This window comes from Hippocampus comes, unplaced genomic scaffold (assembly GCF_001891065.2).
Source record: "Hippocampus comes isolate QL1 unplaced genomic scaffold, H_comes_QL1_v1.1 scaffold11, whole genome shotgun sequence".
Classification (NCBI taxonomy): Eukaryota; Metazoa; Chordata; class Actinopteri; order Syngnathiformes; family Syngnathidae; genus Hippocampus; species Hippocampus comes.
Genome location: NW_017805123.1, coordinates 108,780 through 132,165, shown reverse-complemented (window position 1 = coordinate 132,165; position 23,386 = coordinate 108,780). Strand labels below are relative to the sequence as shown.

Sequence of the window (23,386 nt, the reverse complement as noted above, 5' to 3'; positions counted from 1 at the left end):
GAATGAATGCGAAAGACGAACGTCCACGTGTCGTGACACTTGATTGAAGAAATGACTCAATTTCACTGCAGATTGTTTTTTTCCCCTTGTACGCTTTTGGTCATTGCTACAGTGCAGTGCTTTTTTTTTTTTAAATAATAACCCAAACTGGATCGTGAGTGGTGTGTTTCAATAGTGGTTCATTTTATTACGTTTTGGTTCCTATAAGGTTTTTGTGTGTGTGTGTGCGTGTGTGTGTGTGTGTGTGTGTGTGTGTGTGTGTGTGTGTGTGTGTGTGTGTGTGACGAAGTGTATTGATTTCAACTTGTGCAAACAAGCGACATTTCCTTTTGTTTGTATTAATAACACAGACCCTGTCGGAAATAAACCACACCGCAGTTTGTCATAACTTTTAAAAAATGGATTCAATTTTATCAAATGATTGGTTTCAATACGTTTTTGCATTGTTTGGAAAACACGACCTTATTTTTTTTCTTAATTCGCAGTTCAAACCCTCCAAAAATTAAAATGCACATCATAGTGCCGAGCGACAGATTTATTTTCACTGAACGTTTTGATTTTCAAAGGATTTTTATTCCTCGTGTGTGACCCCACGTTATGCAAAAAAAAAAAAAAAGTTTTTATTTTTGAATTGACAATCCTGCAAAATTAAACACACGCTAAAGTGTGTCTCGAGTGACTTTTTAAAAAGTCGAAAGGTGTTTTATTGTCACGTGGCGACTACACGTATATTGGTACAGCGTCGTGGAGGGAAAATACTTGTCACTGCATGTTTGTTGTTGTTTTTTTTTTCTTTTCCACTGAATGCATTTGATGCGCTGTTTTTTTTGGCTCTTTGCGCCGCGCAGGCCCGGTGGTGCTGAGCAGCCCGGCCCAGCTGGTGGCGCCCGGCCTGGTGGCTCGGGGGACCCTTTCCATCACCGGCAGCGAAATCTACTTCGAGGTGGACGAGGACGACCCCGCCTTTAAGGGGGTCAGCCCCAAGGTCAGTTGCGCACGCACGCAACGCCTTCCCCGAAACGACAGCGACGGCAACGGCAACAGCTCCCTTTGCAACGCGCCATGTTGCCGTGCAGCAAATGTCAAATTGCGCAAATTCATCAGCCGCTTTGAACTTCCTTTTCATGGCGTCCACGTCTCCGTGTATTTTCTATTTTTAAAAAAATGGATCATTTAAAACCCCATCGTCGTTCCGATTGTCACTTTTTTTTTCAAACAAAAGCATGACGACGAACAAATACATATATAACAGTTGGTTTTATTAGCTCTTTAAATTAAGTGGATGACAATTTAAAAAAACAAACAGGTCACAGATGTTATAATCCAGTGTAGTTCAAGTGCATTTCTTTTCCTTAATTTTACCGTCAGATATATTTACTATATTTATATAGGTTTTAGTCCAAAGAAATCGTGGCAGAGCAATCAAAAAAAAAAAAAGAAGAGAACAGCCAATAAAAAGATTCTTTAAATTAAAAATTCAAGTAACTCGATGGAATGTTTCTTTAACAGATGCTTTACACTCAAATGTAAACTTTTGCGAGAAAAAAAAAGGAGTACAAACCGTATCGAGCAAAAGTATAAATTAGGTTGTTTTCGTTCCCGGGAGATCAAGAAAAGCAAAAGCCACCAACATTCACAATCTCACAACGCCATCAACACATCGACGGTATCCAATGTCCACGCGCGTTTCAAGTCTCGTCAAAGGGGTCGTGGGAATCGTACCGGAAAGCGTGTGTGCGCGCGCGAGTGCGTGTCGCGCACGCGCGCGAGCGCGGCGCCTGCGAAAAGATCTCGGGCGGGTTACCTCAAAGCTTCTCCAGGCTTTTGGGGTTGGTGAGGATCTCCCTGGCCAGGCGCCACGTCTGCTTGGCGGCGTTCTCCAGGGCCGAGTGCGGCTTGCCCTGGAAGAGGTCGAGGTTGGGCAGGAAGTAGTGCGGGCAGCGGCGGCACTGCAAGCAGGAGATGAGCTGCAATAGAATCCCGTTGAGGCGGTCGCCCAGGCAGTTCTCGTCCCAGTCGGCCTCGCGCGGGTGCTTCTCGCACTCGTACGAGACGAGCGTCTTCATGTGGTAGTTGTTGAGCGGCGTGCCGGGCAGCTCCAAGTGGCGGTCGCGCAGCGCCTTGAGCACCGACAGGCACTTCTTGCGGCAGCCGCCCAGCAGCAGCCGGTTCTCGGCCTCGGCGAACTGCAACACCCAGGCGTCGCTCTCGGCCGAGCTCTGCTTGCCGTTGAGCGAGTAGCACTCCTTGGAGAGCAGGTTGAAGCCCTCCGCCTTGACCTCGGCCACGCGGTTGGGCCCCGGCCACGGGATGTGCGGCAGCGGCCAGTGCGCCGCGCTGCGCGGCCAGATGCCCGTGCACTTGAAGGCGGGCGTGATCTGCACCACGTAGCGGTCGCGGATGCGCAGCTTGACCTCGCTGGTGTCCGCCACCATCTTGACCACGTCGCGGTAGCTGCACTTGTCCACCGCCTGCGCCACCAGCGTCTGGAAGCGCGAGCGGATCTTGCGCGCCGACAGGTAGCCCGAAGCGGTGATGAACTCCACCCACAGCGACATGCTGCGCTTGCGGCCGTCGCTCAGCTTGAGCACGGCGCAGCCGGGCAGCGAACCGTCGTCCACGAAGTTGAACACGCCCATCTGGTTGAGGTAGAGCACCACCTCGAACTCGCTGGGCGAGATGACCTCCAGGCCCTCGAAGCGGTTGTCCATCTCGCTCAGCGAGCTGATGAAGCGCGGCTCCTGCACCTCCACCTCCTTCAGCACGTCCGACACCACCTTGCACACCTCGCGGATGGTCTTGGACACCGCCGCCTTGCGCGACTGGCACTTCTCGTTGTAGTACTTGTTGAGGTGGTACACCAGCTTGGCCTGCGCGGCGATCATGTTGGGGCAGAGATCCGGGTTGTACACCGGAGTCTCGCAGTACGCCGACGGATCCAACGCGGCGGTTTGTACGGGAGCCAATTTTAGAGGAGAAAAGGCAACGCTCTACGAAGAAAAAAGGAGAAGGAGAACAAGAAGAGGGAGGGGACGTGGGTGGTGGTGGGGGGGCGGGCGGGCGGGCTCGAGCTCCGGGACGGCCGCGCGGCGCTCACGCCTCGCGACTTAACATGGCTGAGAAACGGTCGCAAGTGAGCGCGAAGAAGGGAGCGAAAAGTGCCCCCGCTGTCCTGCGCCGAATGCAAAGTGTGCGTGCGCGCTTTGCGCCGAGTGCAAATGTGCTCTGCTGGCGAGCACCGCGGCGGTGTTCGCGCGCGCAGGCAAGCTGGCTTTATTGCAAGGGAGGGGCTTGCGGCGGGCTGGCCCAATGGCCGCGCGCTACGTCATAACGACTCCGCTCAGTCCGGGGCTCTTTATAGACGGCTTGGGCTCGTCCGAAGGCCACAGCGAGTATGAGTCGACGCACGAGGGAATTCACCCACGCACAAGGGGGGAAAAAAATAGCACTTTTGGGGTGTGCTGTTTTATGCCCCCCCACCCCACCACTGTATTTTCTATTCAATTGTAGAAATGACAGCTGCTCGTTGTCAGCGTGGCAAATACTCGTTGATATCCGCATTCTATTTTTCTTCACTCAACCAGATCGAAATTTTCTTCCAAGCTATTTGGAAAAGACCTTAGATTTGATTTAATTTTTTTTTTTGTACAAAAATGTCATTGATATTTTTGTATTTATTTTTGGCGCATTGGTGAATATGTGGCATGTATAACTCCGTTCTGAAACGTCACAAAAGACACGAAGGAATCCGTTTAGCGTTCTTCTCGCAGCTACAGTTGAAAACGTTTCAGTTGTCGTGTGTAATTATTAAAAATAATCCAGCCGTGTATGAGCGTCTTCAACTCTAGGAAGGAAAAAGACATTTCCATTTTGTTTTCTACGTGTACGCGCATATATTCTTCACTTTAAAATAACAATGTGCTCTTCTATTGGATTTAGATGGCCACATACTAGCATAACATCATCATCACTTCATTGGTCAATTATTTTGTTTTTGGATTATTCGTTGGATCAGATTTTTCCAAATTTAAAACAAGTCCTAATTTTCATTTCTCTATTCCAAAAAATATTTCAATAACACAATGTAGGAAACGTACAAAAAATGAATTAACATTCACTCACTGGTTTGGTCCAGCACATGTCAGAAAAAAAGGAAGAGCAGATGCTTGCAGGTTTTTTTTTTGGGGGGGGGGGGGATTGCACAAAAGATCTTCGATTCGATTCGACAGAGGAAGGTCAAACCGAAATCTGACATTTTCAAAACATTTTTCCTGTTGAAAGGCTGAAATTTGGGAGGTTTGCACAGTCTTATATATAAGTGTGTGTGTGTGTGTGTGTGTGTGTGTGTGTGTGTGTGTGTGTGTGTGTGTGTGCGTGCGTGTGCATGTGTGTTGAAAAATAATTGAAGCACAAACCTTTATCAAGTATTATTATTTTGACCGACACACTTGTCCATCATCTCATAGGAAATCACTTTTGCACAAATCTTTTTCTGTCTCGCTCTCGCATCCACTGCCTGCCTCCATCTCTCACGTTGAAAAGCACATCAAATGAAAGAAGAACAAAGAGATACAGTAAGAAAGACCCAAAAGTGTGACCGATGGACAGACGGATGGCGTCACAACGTGATTTTGCAGGTCTCAAACACGCATGCGCCACCTAGTGGCGGTCAGCGGAATCGGGCGTGAACACATTGCGCAATCAGATCGTAAATGACGATCGTGGGGCCAAGCGGTGACAGCATTGCATGTCCCAGTCTCATGCTTTGATATCTTTGAAGCCTGACATTTTGTAACCGATAAATCTTCCGAGCGGGACAAGTCAAAGCCGTCCCATTGAAGACTTTTCTTCTTTCCCGCACGTGAATCCGCTGACAAATGGCCGTGCGAGTCGTCGTCATTCACAACTAGCCCCCCACAAAAAAGAAAAACAAGCCTCCCCATGTATTTTGGCCACAACGTTTGCCCTATTCACTTCATAATCCCACGTCACATTGTGACTTTGGAGCGTACAGTGGCTTCCCGTCTTGCCAAATGTTCCATCCTCCCTCCCACTGTGGCCCGGCTCGCCTCGTTTATTGGAAGCAGACCGCGTCCGAAATTCCCGTCGAAGAGCGCCGCGACGTCAGCGTGCGGCCAGCTCCCAAGCGCCGGCTTCTCTGCAACCTCTTCGGCCCGTCGCAGTCCGCGTGCGTGATCGAGGCGCGGGGATTTTGCCCAGATTACGGCCTGCTAATCCGAAGCATGTGCTGTCTCGTAAAGGCGCCGCCGGCAGAGGGGCCCTCCGCTGTGCTGGTCGTCTCGGACCCTCCGGTGCCACCCTTGCGACGACGTTGCGAGCAGTGTTGCTTGCGCGCCTGCTCAAGAAGGAGGAGGAAGCCCTGCGCTCCTGATATATGTGCCTGCGATTCCAGCGCGGGCCCAGTTTTTGACCCATGCGTTATTGTATAAATCAATATGGCGTCTCCCGCTGTCAGCCACCCCACACCCCCAAATTTCTCGCAGCGCATGTGACCCTGTTTTCAAGGCCTCTTTTGTTTCCACAGCAATGGGCAGGGCGCTTCTTTGCTTCTTGTCCTCCATTTTTCTTTGGCGTCTTCCTCTTTCTGAAGAGCGATTGTCCTGTTTAACGTGGCAGGCGACTAGCGGGGTCAGCCGGACTCGACTGGAAATTCCCCCTTCTGACCGCGACGCACGTGCTCATGGTGATGCGGATGCATCTGGGCTATGCGCGTCTATGTTGAAATCAGCGACAAAGACGATCGATTTTGACAATCGTGCTCTGTGCGAGTTTGGAGACAGAATCCTCGCCCCTTCAAAATCATCACTTTTCAGGAGAACCCCCCAAAAAACGGCCTGATTACTCAAGCGTGAGCGTTGGTCAAAGAGCGCAAGTCATTTTCAACACTTGATTTGTCAGTAAGTTGTAAAAATCACGTACGTGCGTTGATTGACCAATAGTATGGATTTGTGACAAAAATATGAACTTTACCAAATTGTGACTTTGAGGTTGCAGCCTTCAGCCTTGAGTTGACCCACAAAAAAAAAAAAAAAAAATACATCTGAGCAAAACATGCAGGAAGTCAGCGAATTTGGTTACACGCGACCATACGAGGAGTTTGATGACTTGGCAAACAAAATATTAGAATTTAGAAATGCAGCGCCTCCAGCCTCTTTGACTTAGCAAACTGAAATTTGGAAAACATGTTTTTTAACAGTAGACCAACAACAACAACAAAAAGTCTCAAGAAGTTATGTGCGAAAACGATGATTCATTCTCCGGAAGTACAATAAGTAAGATTTTTCAAAATTGTAGCGAATCACGTTTTCCAAAGAACAACAACAACAAAAAAAATCTCAATGAAATCTGTCCTACAAAATAAGAACATATTTTGAAATCTCTTGACTTTCTGTTTTCATCAACCCTATAAAACGGTTGCCATTAGTGGCTGCGTGCTATTCCTTGTAATCTTCTAATTCTCAAATTGTCTTTCTCGGTGCGCTACAATTCAGCGAGTGGCACATGTCAAGCTGAAGTTCAAAATTAAAAAAAATAAAATGGGGGGGGGGGGACGTTTAACTAATACCGTAGCTCCCAAGCTAATGCGCTGATACGATTAAGGGGACGGAATCAAATGACATCTTTCTGTCGAAATCAGATTAAAAATGTCCGAAATGTGACCTTCCCACTGTGACATTGTTTCATCTCGTGGGTGAGCTGCTAGCGTGCGTTTAGGATATTGACTGTCACCACCGTGAGACTGTCAGTGGGATCTTTTTTAAATTTTTTTTTTTTTTTTTAATAACGGAGCATTATTATTGTTATTAGTATTATGATTATTCCCCGGCAATATGGTGTCGCCGCAGGAGGCCGACTAATTTTGCCGGACCCCCTTTGGGTTGCGTCCATTCATTTGTTTCCTCCCGCGTCGGGCCTCTGCCGCGCGTCGGCTGGAGGCTCGCCACCTTTTCCGACTGGATCAAGCCAATCAACGTCAAGCGCGCGCCACCATGCAACACAAACTTCGACTACCATACGTGCGTTTTTTTAAATTTTTTGTGTGTCTCTCACTGCACACAAAAAGGTGGCGAAAGTGTAAATTAAGAAACGTAATTGATTGTCTCAGCTTCATTTGGCCCTTCACCCCCTCACCCCCCTGCAATATGCTACGCTTGTCAGCCTTTGTGATAAATTACATGCATGCATTTGCATGAATTTAGCAGCAGTGCGGCTCACACGTGTATGCTCGCCAAATTAAGAGTTGGGAAAATACTGAATTTGCCTTTAAAACAAAATAAAAAATAAACGTTTCATCATTTGGTTGCAACTTTGTCATCGTTAGCTTGCGATTTTGCATCGCTTGATTGAGACGAGAGAAGGGTTGGCGATTTGTGGTGTATTCGTGACGCAAATTTCTTCAGGCGTCTTTTAACTCCGCCTTTTTTGGAAGGCATCGTTATCATGAGTAAACCAGGATAATGACTCGCAGACAAGTCTGTTTCATTTTGCCACTTGAATTTTGGAGGAGCCATTTTACGTCTGTTTCAGCCATTAAAAGGGGTCATTTGAAAACAAGCTCAAGAATTTGTCAAATTGCGACCAAATTTCAACCACATGCCCGAGACAGATGACTGAGGCCACATTGTCACGAATTTGGTCGTGCTTTGTCAGCCAGTTTCACTTTGCAATCTGAAATTTGGCTGGCATGTCTATCTTGAGAAGACCCACCAAAAAGTCGGAAGAGCCATGCCTGAACGCACGCAGGAAGTCCGCCATTTTGGTTTGAACGGGCTATATAGGGGTTGTGACCAACGCCCCTTCGGAAACAAACTGCGCTGAGTGATTTTGTTGATTGTTGATTTGCCACCAAATGACGCCACCATCACCGACATTTTTTTTTTTTTTTGTGTGCGTGTGGTACAAACAAGCAGCATATTAATCTTCATGCTGCGCTAGGTGTCGACCGTCTCCGCGTGGGCGCCGTAATCATCAGCCCACTGACCCCGAGATGCTCGTCCGCGGAAGCCGTCACCTTCACGGGTTCTTCCTCGGATCCGCCTCCCCTCCGGATGACGCGCGGGGAACAAAAGCGGACTCGAGCCGCAACGCCGGTGCGCCGCCCCGGTAATCGAATGGCGCGGCCGGCGCCGAGGCCCCGCGATCAAATTAGGCCAGGTTGCCTAAATAAGGGATGAAGGGCTCATAATTGCCAGTCGAGGAGATGTGAGGTGCCGGGTGCCAACTGTCAGAGGCGGGCTAATGATGACAAATGTCTCTCCATGCAGATTGCTTGTGCTGCTGCTGCTGCCACCGCCGTGAAAAGAAATGCGCCGGGGCCTAATGAGAGGAAGCTGGCGTGCTTATTTAATGACCTGCGCGGAAGCAAACGGCACTCACTCAAGCTTGTTGTTGTTCAGGGCCGACTTCTCCTTCAAGCGTTTTTCGGTTTCGACGACATCTTCCAAAATCACGTTGATGAGGGCACCGGCTTGGAGGAGGAAGCGTCGGACATTTGTAACCGTCGTGGCCACCCCGGGCGGACCTTCTTTCGTGGTCCAGGCGCAGCGTTTTTGCAACCTTTAAGCGCATTTTATTTACAGCAATAAAAGTCTCAGCCCACGCCACCGAACAGTCATAAAAGGTTTCTGCAGTCCGACTTTGGAGTGCCCCACTTGCAAGTTGTTGCTTGGTCAAATATTTATTTGGTTAAAATTTTTTTTGCTTTGTTTTGCTTCGCAAAATTCGAGTTCCGAACAATTGTTGAAATTGTTGGCAGTCTATTATTCGGCTGTTGAACGCCAACAACAGAACACGTGTGTTGAGGCTCCTGCTGTTATAGCCCAATATAATCGATTCATTTTTCTGCTGATACCGGGTAGCGATATCTGATATCAACATTGGCTCGGGACTCCCCTCACTGATCTGTAGGGATGTTCGATCCCATTTTTTTTTTCCAGATGAGTACCAGGACGAGTATTCCCTCTTTGGTTATCACCATTACCAGCTGCCCATCCCTCGAGTTCCTAAAGTCTAATACGTTTGACATATAACATTTGTATTTAACACAATGGCAACATATTTTAAATGAAGACCTTTCTTTTTGATGCAGGTGATGATTCGCAGAATTGTCAATCTATCGCAGTATAGTGCCATTTTTTTTTTTTTTTACCTTAAGTATCGGCGACTGATATCGGCAGCCTCCAGAAGTACTCAGTACCTTAAAATAAGGCTGTTATCGACCCAATACCAATACCTGGTGTTGTGATTCACTCATCCCCATTTCCGTGGAACTTAAACATTAGCGTCTACGCTACAGCTAACGCAATGCCATCTCCTTGAACAGTGCTTCCCAACCACTGTGTCGTGAGATATCATTTGGTGTGCCAAAGACAAAATTGCAAATCATGAACTTTACTACGGGATGAAACACTCATTTTGTTTTTTTTTCCTTCATTTTTGTGTGATCTTTCTTCACTGACTGGCACAGATAAATCACGCGCTTCCCCACTAGGCCGTGTGGCAGCCAGTTGGATTGCAGTTTCCAAACGTATTTCCTGTGCCGATAAAATGCAACCTAACAATAAATACTTCTCACTCAACGGTCTTCCTGTTGAGGGTTTTCGCCGTCTGCTTATATCGTAATTATTAAGCAGTGTTTGTTTTGGGTTTTTTTCGGGGTAAATCCGCAGTAAATCAGACTCTCCAGCCGCAGTGTGACGTCGGCCTCACGCTAATAAAAGAGCAAAGCGGGAGTGGCCACGGCCTGGCCAGATTTGCCCAATTTGTTGCATGAATGGCTCTTGAAAGGCTTTCCCGGCGCGCACAAAGGGCCCCTCGGCTTTGTTTGCTCTCGCCCCATCTGTGTCATCTGCTGGTCCGTGCAAGAGGGCGGCGTCTCGGGGGCGCTCCCCAGCGGCGCCGCCAGTTGTTTTATGGACTCGGCGGAGTTCATAAGTCGGCCCCCGGCCCATTGTGCGGCGGGGCCAGCTGACGCGCGTGAATGGACGGCAGCATATTGACACATCATTTCCATTAATGAATCGGACGAGCCGGCCTTGTTTCGCGCCGTGATTTATGTCTGCTGGGTTATCATCCGAAGAGAGAGGGCTTCACCCACGACGCCCTGCCGCAGAGCACGCTCAAGAGTTTTTATCGTTTTTTTTTTTTTTTTTTAAGATCCATCAAAGCTGCGTTTCAACCTTTATTTCCAGTACATAAATCACACGGATTCACAGATTTTTTTTTTTTTTTTTTTTTGAGAGATCCTAAACACAGACTTTTTTTTTATTCAGGACTTCAAAAAAAAAACCATCTTCAGTTGTACCCTGACTTATCATTTTAAGTTGTAATTGCGGTTGTAACTCTAAACACTTGAATCGCACATTATCTTTCCTATTGTAAGTAAATGGAAATTACGTTAAACCGTTTCGGTCCCAGAACAACATGAACTCCTTTAATACTTTCTTTTGGTGTGTGTGCCTTGACCACCAGGTGGCAGTGTAATCCAGACATCCGTAATACACGAAGAAAAGTTTCACAAATACGTGAATCTGTAAACTGCAGAATATATACCTGGGACGATTGTTATATTGTCTGTCTACATGTGTTGCTGCACCAATTCTGTTCAAATAAGGCCATGCACGGAACTCAAACTTGTTCGCATCGCCTCAGTCTCATAAGATGCGTCGTTCACCATTCGAGGTACCGTTGTACTTATATTGATACGCTAATTTTGGCGGGACATTTTTCCATGATTTTATACAACCTGTCAATCGTTATTTTTATTCAATTTCTATCTTTCTTAATTTCGTTTTTTTCAGTCATATGACTTTTTTTTCCAATGAACAAGTGGGGAGTTTTTACTTTGCATCCAAAGCAGCAAGCACGTTTCCTTTTACATTTTGGGGGTACACTGAAACACTTTCCATTTCAAGTTATTCATTGAAAAAAAAAAAATAAAAAAACCCCAAGAAAAATCATTCTTGTTGTTGTTGTTATTGTTTTTAACAACCACAGAATGATTGTAGGTATGAGCTAATCTTGATAACATCTGATTGGCTCTCCAATTGAAGCATGCATCACCACATGAGGCTTTTTATTTATTTTTTTGATGCAGGTAGCAAAATAACAAAAGCATTATTGTGTTGACTTATTTTCTAGTTCATTTGCACAATATATTTCCTTCCCGTTGAGTATCGTTTCCGAGCTCGGGCCTGACCTAGCAACCCCCCCCCCCCCCCCCCCACCCTCCCCTTGCTCACTGCTGCGCCGCCACTTCTACGGCGGGGTCAGCTTCCCCTCAGGAGCCGAGAGGAGAAGGAGAAGAAAGCAAAAGGGGAGGAGGTTCGCCTCTCCAGAGGACGCGAGGCAAAGATGGCAGCGCGAGACATTTTGTCTCTCTTGATTAGTTGTGGCTGCCACTGAGCTGTGCTTCATATGAGCCCGCTCCCCGGCACCAGCGTCAAATAGAGCCCACCTCATTTCCATCCGCCACGCTGGCGCAGACGTATGGGGCGGGATGCCAATTGCTTATTTTATACGGCAATTAACGAGACTCAGACCGCGTTAGACGCGCATTTACATTTTGTTCCCGGTCGGGTCTTCTCCTTTAAGATCCGTGCACAAACAATCATGGATATTACACGTTGGGGCTGGGCAATTAATTCAAATGAAACTGTGACGAATTCACCATCCACCCCCCAAAGTTTTCATTTCCAACAATCCATCCAATTTCTAATCTGCCAGCCAATCACAGAGCACACATAGACAAACGACGCGAGCAATCACACCTGGAGACAATTTAAACCTGCCATGCATGTTTTTGGAATGTGGGAGGAAACCAAGGACCCAGAGAAAAGCCGCGTCGGCACAGGGAGAAAACGCAAGGTCCACGTAAGAAGGCCGGAGCCAGAATCGAGCCCTGCACTGTGAGGCTGACGTGCTAACCAGTTGCCCACCGTGCCGCCCTTTTCATTTCCTAATTGTTTCAATTGTAACTACACCACAGCTATGATCCCCAAACACTTTGAATCCTTCCTACTTTCCTCTCAGCCAGGCTTTGGGTGGCATGGCGTTGCACTTAAGAATGTGACAGAAAGAGCAGCCAAACTGCAAATTGGTGAGACGATACATCTACTTACAAAAAATGTCTCTGGATATCCAGATGATTTCATTTTGTGCAACCACCTGACGAAATATTTTTTTTTTCCCAGTGTACAACAACATTCCGATGAAATCACTGGTGAGTTATTTTTAAAACAGGCCCACAGGCTACTCGGGGGTCCTTGGGAGTGACCCGAAGTGCCCTCGGGCACAATTTTGGTGACCTCTGATCCATTCCATGTGTGTTCACATGTATCACGGATTTTTCGACAGGAGGGGTGAGGGGCGAGGGGGAGATAATTCCAACATTTTTTGCGGCTTCTTGTCGCATCTAATGGCCTTACAAAAATATAAACATTGGGCAGGGCAGCAAAAAAATCTCTCGATTCAAATTGCATGTTCCGAGTCATACATCGCTCCTGTGCATATGTGTGTGTGTGTCTTTTTCCAAGAGGGTTGCTCGGTGTTGGGGGTGGGGGCAAGCATGTCGGCTGTTGACACCGTCTAACGAAGGGGGTGGATTAGACGTTTACCAAGGCAGTAATATGATAGGTCAAAAAAACAAAAGCCGGAGAGGCAGCACTCGGTAATCTCGACACTTTTTTTCTCTCTTGATTGGTTGTGCCTGCCACTGAGCTGTGCTTCATATGAGCCCGCTCCCCGGCACCAGCGTCAAATAGAGCCCACCTCATTTCCATCCGCCACGCTGGCGCAGACGTATGGGGCGGGATGCCAATTGCTTATTTTATACGGCAATTAACGAGACTCAGACCGCGTTAGACGCGCATTTACATTTTGTTCCCGGTCGGGTCTTCTCCTTTAAGATCCGTGCACAAACAATCATGGATATTACACGTTGGGGCTGGGCAATTAATTCAAATGAAACTGTGACGAATTCACCATCCACCCCCCAAAGTTTTCATTTCCAACAATCCATCCAATTTCTAATCTGCCAGCCAATCACAGAGCACACATAGACAAACGACGCGAGCAATCACACCTGGAGACAATTTAAACCTGCCATGCATGTTTTTGGAATGTGGGAGGAAACCAAGGACCCAGAGAAAAGCCGCGTCGGCACAGGGAGAAAACGCAAGGTCCACGTAAGAAGGCCGGAGCCAGAATCGAGCCCTGCACTGTGAGGCTGACGTGCTAACCAGTTGCCCACCGTGCCGCCCTTTTCATTTCCTAATTGTTTCAATTGTAACTACACCACAGCTATGATCCCCAAACACTTTGAATCCTTCCTACTTTCCTCTCAGCCAGGCTTTGGGTGGCATGGCGTTGCACTTAAGAATGTGACAGAAAGAGCAGCCAAACTGCAAATTGGTGAGACGATACATCTACTTACAAAAAATGTCTCTGGATATCCAGATGATTTCATTTTGTGCAACCACCTGACGAAATATTTTTTTTTTCCCAGTGTACAACAACATTCCGATGAAATCACTGGTGAGTTATTTTTAAAACAGGCCCACAGGCTACTCGGGGGTCCTTGGGAGTGACCCGAAGTGCCCTCGGGCACAATTTTGGTGACCTCTGATCCATTCCATGTGTGTTCACATGTATCACGGATTTTTCGACAGGAGGGGTGAGGGGCGAGGGGGAGATAATTCCAACATTTTTTGCGGCTTCTTGTCGCATCTAATGGCCTTACAAAAATATAAACATTGGGCAGGGCAGCAAAAAAATCTCTCGATTCAAATTGCATGTTCCGAGTCATACATCGCTCCTGTGCATATGTGTGTGTGTGTCTTTTTCCAAGAGGGTTGCTCGGTGTTGGGGGTGGGGGCAAGCATGTCGGCTGTTGACACCGTCTAACGAAGGGGGTGGATTAGACGTTTACCAAGGCAGTAATATGATAGGTCAAAAAAACAAAAGCCGGAGAGGCAGCACTCGGTAATGAATGAATGATTGACTGCGAAAGGAGACGCCGCCACTTTGCCGCCGAGCTGAGCGGCGGCGCTGACGCCTGCCGAGCCGCCGCGCGCTCGCCTTGATCACGTTTCCCCGCTTCCGTCTCATCTCGGCCTGCCTGCGTCTGCCGGAGGGGGAGCCGCTTTGCCACGCGTACCCCTCGCCCTAATTTACACATTTAAGACTTTTTTTTTTCTGGTTGTTGTTGTTGTTTTGCGTGTCTGCACTGCTGCTATTGCCAGTGAGCCTCACTCCATCAGTTCTCCTAGAAACCAGCACCATCAACACGCGCACGCACGCACGCGCGCACACACACACACACACACACACACACACACACACACACACACACACACACACACACACACACACACACACACCCTGCAGAATTTCCCCGGTGTTTGCCTGCAGGCAGTGAACTAATTTCAGCTTCCATAATTGCGGTGTGTTGTACACCTGTCTGCTATTAATTCTCCCCCATGTCGCTCATTCGCTCCCTTAATGAGATATTATTGTCATTATTTTCATTAGAGTTTTCGCTTTTTTTTTTTTTTTTTTTGAAGCAACACATGAGGGGGTAATGAGCTCGATTGATGTTATTGTTAAAGGCATCGGTAGATCATGTTTTTGTCGACAGTTATAGAAAAAAAAAACGTTTGAAAAGTTTCACCTGCAAAGACGTAAATGACAACACGTGCCTGCAAAATGGCTTTAAATGCGCCGGGCCAATACAAAGTCTTGAAATGAGACCATGAGCTCTGGAATTGCGCTTTTTCTTATTTTATCTCAACGTACGTATTACCGAGAATGGCAAGTTAGAATACCTCATTAAGAATATTGGGTCAAAAGATGCTTGAAGCAAGCGAAATCGCTCTCTTGGCTCTTCTATCTCGGCCGAAAAACGGCAAACATATTTTGCCTCTATGAAGAGATTTGAGCTCTTCATTTTTATTCTTTCACTTGACTGCTGCTAAAGTGCCCGGGTCGACAATTAACGTCTTCTTCTTGGATTGCTCAACCAGGATTTTACAGGATGGCTGCTAGCTTGTCAGCCGCCGGCGCTAGCAAAGCGCTGCTAATGAAAGCGGCTGCTCCCTGTACTAGCTCCGGACTAGGGATAGACCGGTACGTTTTTTTTTCAGGGCAGATGCTGATTGTGATTTCTAGGAGTAGGGGATGGCCGATAACCGCTATTTGATGCTGATATTTGGTTGGGGTAGAAGGGAAACGACTGGCGTCAAAAGGTACACCATTTACTCCAACTCCCACCGCTTGACTGAAATGTCTTATTATATTTTTCTCTCGACATCTTTGTTTTAGAGCACGAACAATCAATTGGCAGCATGTCTGAAGTCCAGGTAACGTTTTTTCAAAGCGGGGCATTTGGATCCGGCCGCTTGGCCGTCGGTGTCGGGCCGGCGTGTCGATTTAAGGGTCGTGGCGGCCGTCGCTCAGGCGAGGCTACGATGACGGCGAAAGGCAACAACAATGGCTTTCGCTTGGCTTTGTTTCAGCCCGTCACCAGCGAGCTCCCTCAGAAAGCGAATCGGAGAAAAAGTAAAAAGGGGGAGAAAGGTCTGGCTGATGAAAACTGAAAAGTTTCCCGTCAGCGGCGGTTTGAATGTTTTTGTTGGGCTAGCAAACCACTGGAAGGAATTCTGCTCAAAAGAAAAGCGCAGCCTGAGTGAACAATGCCCAAATGTTTCTTCAGCGCTGCTCACAATCCAATTAAGGATTGAGCGAGGGTCAGGCGTGGGGGACGTCACGCTTTTTTTTTGTTCCTTTGGGAAGCTGGGCCGGACTTGAAGGCTGCCACATTGAAGCATTTTGTGCAAGCACAGATGATTTCTTTTTTTTCCCCCGTCGCTCCAAATGGCCAGGTCGGGAGATAATCTGACACTGATTTTTTTTTTTTTTTCCGTTGGTTTTTCAGGTGGTACCAATTATCGGATGTCGAACTCCCTGCCTTTTATCCAAAACCGGTTCCCATTTGCCTTAAATCCTCCCATCCCTCGCTTGAGGATGACTGCTAAAGTATGTCCACACTGCCGGTTTTGGCCGTCTTTTGTGCATTAGCCCGAAAAAGTGCAACCTGGACTCAAAGATGCCAAGATGCCATTTGGGCTTTTAAAGCTGATCTCTAATCTCCCGGCGAGAGGTAAAGTGGCCCCAGAAGGGCCCAAGGCTGGATGGGAGTGCGGCTTTTGTTGGTTTGTTCACATGGCAGCCCGGCTTTGGAGTGTGTGACAGCCGTTTAACTCCACACGACCCGCTTCTCAAGTGCCCGCTCTCGAATCCTGTTAGGAGCCATAATTACAATTCATGCACCGCCTGCGCGTCTTTGAAGAGCCTCAGAGAGAAGGCGAGTCGGGGTGCACGGATAACGCCCCCCCCCCCCCCGCTATCAACGGCAACGCTCTCTCTGCATGCCTAAGAGGTGCTCGCTACTTCCACTGCTACAAGGGGGTTTTCAATAAAACACACCCCCACCCCCACTCCTCCGCCATCATGATGTGAATGGCTTTCTCTAGCGTGCCATGCCAACAGGTGGCGCTATCGGCAGAGGATTCGACTCAAGTCACCAGTTGTAGGACTTGAGACTCGCTTGGCTAAAAGTCACGACAGACTTGAATTTGAATGACATGAAATGACCAGGCTTGCCTTTTTACATTGGAAAATGTGCATTTTTTTTTTGGGGGGGGGATGTTATTCAGCCATTTGAGCACGTCCTGTTATGACCAAACGTATTTGATTGACAGTTAGAGATGGAGCGGGGCGTGGCTTCAGCGCATTCAGCTAACGGGCCTGCAGCCTCTTCAATCTGGGAGGTTTTTTTTTCTTTTTCAGGACTTTGGAGCCTCATTTTAAATATGATGATATTGATTTTGGGGAAAAAAAAGTAAAAAAATAACCCCACTCAATATAATTGCCATGCTTAAAGCCTACCCAACCCACTGTTATTTGTGACCAGGACTAAAAATCGGCCGGTCAGTCAATCAACTTTGGCTGTGAATGATTAAAACTCATGCAAATATTGACATTGTGGATTTTGGGATCGTGCGAGTTTCCAACGCGACGACGTGAGCTGCGTCCAAGTGGCGGCATCCATTTTTCCTGCTTTGAAGTGCACAGGCAGGTTGTGAAAGGAAGTTCCGTGACGCGCACGGAGCAATTTTCAAAGGCAGGCAGAAGAAAAGCGGCAGCACGGAGCCTAATAGGTGCTTTAGTCATTTTGGAGTTTTCATAGCTTAATCCGTTGTGAAAAGCCGAGGAGAAGAAAGGCAGCGAGTGGCCCTCAGTATTAATTCGATGTGACTTCTGTACAATAAGGCTCGCCGATCCCACCGGCTTTACCGTCTTTCATCACGCACGGCCCCTTGGAACTTTTTTGCCTAAATGTTGAATGAAACGGCGGCTGTAAGCCTCTTTGGTATTCTGCCTCCATATGAGGCCGCCTTTAAGGCCATTATGACACATACAAATAGCCACGCCGCCTCCCCCCCCATTGTGGCAAATGGATTGAGCACAATTGAATTCACACACTCGCGCGCATTTTCCGAAGCTCATTTCGCGTTAATGCGTGTGTATGGTGGTGTGAGAAGCAACAGACATTTTGAACGCTAAAGGTGGAGCAACACGTGGAGACAATCGGGACGCACAGGCATATGTTACAAACTAGTATGACTGCAGCTTACTGAGGAGTGATATTTACCATATCAGAATCAGCCATTTGCTTATTTGATTGCTACATTACTCGATTGCTATTTTTTCTTATGAACTCATTCACTGCCATTGACGGCTATAGAAGTCAGAGGCCCATTTGAACTGGGCTTGTGCAACAGCAGCAGTTTAAATCAATGTTATGTTATCTTTGTTATTTTGTTGACTCGGTCTAAAAAAAGAGGCTAAAAGCTGCTTTGTTTTCGTGGGAGTCTTTTTTTTCTTTTGACCCCTTTAACCAGGTCTCACATTGTATGTTACTGGGTGGACCGAATGAAAAGATCTGTGAGTAGCCTTGTTCTGTCCTAGTGGCTGGTTTGTGTATGACATGCGGGGGGGGGGGGCAGGAGAGCGTCTTGTCGCTGACCCTCGAGAGAACATCTTGCGTGAATATGCTCTAATCCGACGTAATTAGTCAAATCACAGCGCGCCAAAGCAGCTTGTCGAGGGCGGAGGGGAAGGGAAGAGAGTCGTCGGCTTTGGCAGGCACGGGCGATGGCCGGGATCCCCGCCGGACGACCACAAAGGTCTCAAAAGTCTTTGCCAAAGCCGTCACACTTTGGAGCGTATTTCACTTGCTTCCAGAAAAATTCTGTGAACAGCTCTCCTCGTTTATGTCAAGGCCACGTTGAACGGGATTCGAGTACACCAGGGTCCTTGGATCCATGCAACTGGTGCCCAGGGTGCTTTTTTTTTTTTTTCTCTCAATTTATAATGGCCGCTACAAAGTGAGTTTTGGAGGTCGGGCCCCTAAAATACATTCCAATACGTTTTAGATAAATTTTCAACATGTTACATGCGCCACATTGAAAGTGAAAAGCTGAAAAAAGAAAACAAAAAACTCCAGCAAATAGCAAAAACTGTGCGGCAATTCTTGACGCGTGAGTTACTTTAAAAGCGTGCCACGTGGAAACGTTGAAAAGATTTGTCTTATTGAAGACGCTTCTTTTTTCCCCATTTTTAGTTGAAAGGGCCACATGCAAATTCCTGAATATCGAAATCACTGAAAGGCCCGCGCCATGAAAATCTCAGACAAATGTGAGTCATTGCTCATTTGCATAAAAAGGTCCGCGTCCTCATAACAGGCAGCAAGGGTGGGATAGGATGGGGTTTTTTTTCGTTGCACTATAATTCCTTCTTCCTCGGCTACAGTGACACATTCCCCCATTTTGTTTTCCTGTCGAACATGGTCTCAGCAACTCATTGACAAACTAGTCGCCCGCTAACAAACCTCAGCCGGGACATTTCCTCGCTTCGGTGGCGGGATTAGCGTGAGTAAAAAGACGTGAACGCTATCATTACATGAGGATAAGGCACAAATTATCGGCCGCGCTGCAGTGCCGGATTACCGTAGCCTCGGCCCGGCGCGGCCCCGCTCAACCCCGGAGGGGTGACGCCCACTGACAAAAGGCGCACATTTGCATTTACAAGCCCCCCCCCTCTTATGCAGAAGAGCCGATAAGGAACCTGTTCCACCTTTTTTTTTTCCCAGGCAGACAGATAAGTCGAGCTAATTCCGCCGGATGCCTGCGAAAACGACGCTCCCGATGGAGGTGTCGCCCGGCATAATCCTCAAAGGGCGTCCACCCCATTGGGGCCGCTTTGCTCCTGCATGATGTGCCGCAGGTGACAGGGAGAATGATATGAAATGTGGGACATATGATCAAGCAATTGGCAGGATAAAAGGAGAATGGATGAGGCTGTTTGTGAAAGGCAACAAAGGTGAGGCAGACAAGATTAATGGAGGGCGGCTCATTGCTCATCGGCGCCGCCCGTCCAACTGCTTGCTCTCCTCCATCCCTGTCTTGTTCTTTCCCCCGTCCCTTTCCTTTCCTTTCCCTCCCACGCCACCAATAAAAAAAAAAAAAAAAAAAAGATAAGCGGGATCAAAAGCGATCAGCTTGGCACTCGCCGCGGCAGCCTGGTGGCATCCCGGCCAGGAAAGATTTCAGTCATCTTAAGGCTGACAAGCCTCTGGAAAAAGTCCCATTAAGAAAAGATGGGCCCCAAGCTCCTTATACTCCAAACTCTCAAGCTGTTTATCTGCTTGATGGGCTCTCTAAAGTGTCTTCTTGGGGGTGGCTGGCTCCCCTCTTGACTTTGTTAGCAAACTCCAGCACGCTTCAAGAGGTTTACACTTCGAGGCACGGGGGAGGAAATTGGTGTAAACGCGCATGTTCAAGCTCTTCTTAATCATAATTAAGGAACACGGCTTTAGAAAAAAAAGACCGGCGTTATTGGAAAGCCCCAAACGCTCAGTCTTAAAAAAAACAAGCAAGGACATCGTATATGAGCTGCTCGATGCCAAAAATGAAGGCTAACGTCAACCAGTACTAAAAAAAAAAAAAAAAAAAAAAAAAAAAATCAACGTTGTGGACCACTTAATTCTCTCATGGGTCTTTGCGCGTAATTGCCCACATTGCCGAAATCTCCCAGGCTAGCTTGGATTTTAAAAGTTACCAAAAGCAAAAAAAAAAAAAAGACACCCTGAGTTCTGCTGTTGGCCAGCGTACGACGAGAGGTATCCGGCAGGTTATAAGAAGTTATTTTAAACTAAAAAGGAAACCCGAAGTCCCTAAATTGACGCAGCTGTTTCAGCGCGTCGGTTCACAACTCTGATATGTTTTCAAAATAGTAAAGAGGTGTGGTTAAGCCCTTTGGAAAACATTTGGTGTGGATAGAGCGCTATCTACACTTTGTAAGTGCACCCCATTTAACATTTGCCATTATGGTCACATTTTTTGGGCTATGACCTATTTTTTGTGAAAAAAGGGATAATTAGCAACCCGTTTGAGTTGAGAGAGAGAGAGAGAGGGAGAGAGAGGGAGAGAGAGGGAGATATCAAGCAAAATTGGTGTTGACCAGTCAAAAAGCCATTTTGTTTTTCCTCGAATTTCTTTCCTGCAAAGGACCATCACACGTTTGTTGCAATGCTCCGCCCACATTAGATGGCATCGGCAAAGCAGCCCGTCAAGCGAGTGGCGCCCTTTTTCCGGGAGACTTGCTTCCCATTTGAAGAGATTTCCACAAAGAATTTTGTCACGGCACGAGCCCTTGAGACTTTTTCGTTCACCCAAATTGAGGTCACTTGGTGGGCCGATTTGTATTCATTTGTTTGTCCGGTTTCTGACTTTTCAGATGTCGCGACAGAGTGAGTCCTTTGATGGCATAGTAAGCGATTCAAACGGGGTAAATGTAAGTAAAAAAAAAAAAAAAACAAATGTGACGAGAGAAGTAAGCAGGAAGTAGTGAGAAAAATAAAAGCGTTTCCTCCCACCTTGCAGACGGCACTTGCGGGGGCCTCGCTAATGCGCGCAAAATGGCGTCGCTGACATAAACGCTATTGACAAACTTGGCTGGACATGCGGGCCAGTGAAGTGTCAGTGTATGTAATGCATATTCATCTGCTTTATCCCACCGGTCTCTACCCGAGCAGCCACGCCGTGTCATCCCGCCACACTCCAGCTCTCTCCCAAATGGAGACTGACACTGATTATGCAAATCTCCATCTCGCGTCCCCCCTCCCCTCCCCCACCTCCAACCAATACCTGCTTTCGGAGTCTTCCTATTTTATTCAACTCCTGATACGGGCCTCAACCGGAGTGGAGTGTATTTATACACGGCGCCTATCCGAGTGCAGCGGAATCGCATTTTGGAAGAGGCTTCAAAACAGTTGTCAGTGAGCGAAGCATCAGATGGGAACGTGCTTTGATGCGCTAATTCTTTGCGGCATGGAAAAATGGATTAATGTGAAAGTGTGGCCATTGCTGTCTACTCCGCTTTATTTCAAGTTAAATGCAGCGGTGCTACTTTCATGTTGCCGGAGGAAAACTCTTCCCGAGTTACCTGATGCAACACTGACATTCAACTTGAACTTTAGTGCGCTTTCGCGACAATCATTTACTTTTTATTCCCCAATCATTCATTTCATTAATTTTTTTTTTTTTTTTTTTTTTTAATGTGCAGCATCCTTTTGTGCGCATTTTTAGTTCAGTACAGTTTTGGACTTGCAACTTAAATTCTAATGAGGCTGAATTCATATTTTTTCCAAGATCATTCAAATATTACAAATGGCCGTGTTTATTGAACAGGTTGTTGTGACTTTTGGCTTTTCCCACCAGAAATTGCCGCAGCAAGTCACTCACATGTTTTTTTTGTTTTTTGTTTTTTTTTGGCAGGGGGGGGGTTGTTTTTTTGGCTGGATTCCCTTCCTGACACAACGCACCCATTGGACCAGCAGTGGCGTAGTGTCGAGGGCGCCATCCAGTCAATCTGCAGGAAAAGGCAGCAACATGTGACCATATTTTAAAAAGCGACAACTTTATTCTTATAATAGTATAACTTTCATTCTGGAAAATATGCCTTAGGTTTCGAACTCGTGCCGCAGTGTTGTACAAGCACTGCTATTGTTGCGTGGGGTCCCTCTTGTGGTATGTTAAAGACATTGAAGCGGCTTAATTGAAAGACGGCGCTCGCTCTCATTCACCCCATTCAATTAAATGACATCTGGTGAGGTGTGCGTGGCTCGTGAACATTTTAACTGCAAGCTCACTTATTCCATCCACCTCTACATATGGTTAAGTACTGTTGTAAAACGCAATATATGTGTCCTGTATTTTGAAGACGTGGCGCTTGCTTAAAACCAGGAAATGGGCATGCGCTATAGAGTTCCTTGCGGATCGCTTAAGAAAATGCGGCCAATCAGATGACAGCGATGTCATCCTGCATTCTAGAACCAGGTCGGAAGAGGTTCTCAAGAAAGGTTCCATTGTAACCACACGGATGCACCAATGGGTAACGGAAAAGTGATCGCACAGGATGGAACCGGGCTGTTTCGGGTTCGAACCGGTACAATGGAAAAGGGGTCTAAGGGGTAATCCCGCCCTCCTTCTTCCATCACGGGACCGGGCCTATTAGACAAATCTGCAGAGTGAGCGAGTACCGAGATGCCCTCTGTCACACCGCTCCACTCAACCCGTATAAATATATCCGTCACGCCCAATTGTATTATTCTCCCATTCAGGAGGAAAATATGCAGACCATTGCAGGCGGATTTCCACAACCCCCGTTTCGATTTATTAATAACATCCATCACGGCGTCTCAGCCAATGTGTAGTCGAAGCCGCCGGGCAGTCACATGTGATTAGAGTCCCTTCTCTGCGCGTTAGGCGCCCGGCGTTTGAAAGTCTGATAGGCTGGCGCAGACGGGTTCAAACGCCGGCGTCACCTGCGCGCCGCCTCCTCATCGCGTCCGCCGCGGCGCTTCCGCTTTGCGTGGCGGTGATGTCGCCCGACGTCAAGTCGCAAAGGCGAACGGGAGGATGGCAAATTGCATGACGGGCACGAGAGAGAGAGAGAGAGCGGCGCCGATGTGTTGGCGGCGCGTGCGCGCAGGGGAAATAAAAGGCCGGGCGGCAGATTCGCTTCCGGGCTAAACGAAACGGCGGCACCCGAGGAAAAGTGCAGTCAGATCGAGATCGAGCCAGACTGCAAATAGAAGGGAAAAAAAGAGCGAAGAAAAGGTTCAAACCGTGGTTACTTGAGTATTTATGCTTAAGCGCATCGGACTCAATGAGAAATTGTAGTTGAAAAGTAATAAATTCCCCCAAACAACAAAGATAACAGGAGCAACATAACCCCCAGGCGG

At 47.4% G+C, this 23,386-nt stretch overlaps 2 protein-coding genes across 2 annotated transcripts in view; one reads left to right on the top strand and one right to left on the bottom strand.

Annotated features, from left to right (window-relative positions):
• LOC109513661 (neurobeachin-like) overlaps positions 1-23,386 on the top strand; it is a gene marked incomplete at its 5' end in the record, with an annotated part of 140,511 nt that overhangs the window by 77,880 nt on the left and 39,245 nt on the right. The window contains one exon of the mRNA XM_019866240.1: positions 849-985. Coding sequence (XP_019721799.1) covers positions 849-985 — 137 coding nt within the window. The remainder of the gene's footprint in view (positions 1-848; positions 986-23,386) is intronic.
• mab21l1 (mab-21-like 1) lies at positions 1,239-3,260 on the bottom strand. Its single transcript, XM_019866241.1, has one exon. The coding sequence runs from the start codon at positions 2,883-2,885 to the stop codon at positions 1,806-1,808; it is 1,080 nt and encodes a 359-aa protein (XP_019721800.1). The 5' UTR covers positions 2,886-3,260; the 3' UTR covers positions 1,239-1,805.

Coding starts and splice junctions, on each gene's coding strand:
- mab21l1 (XM_019866241.1), bottom strand. CDS start 2,885: ATGATCGCCGCGCAGGCCAAGCTGGTGTACCACCTCAACAAGTACTAC.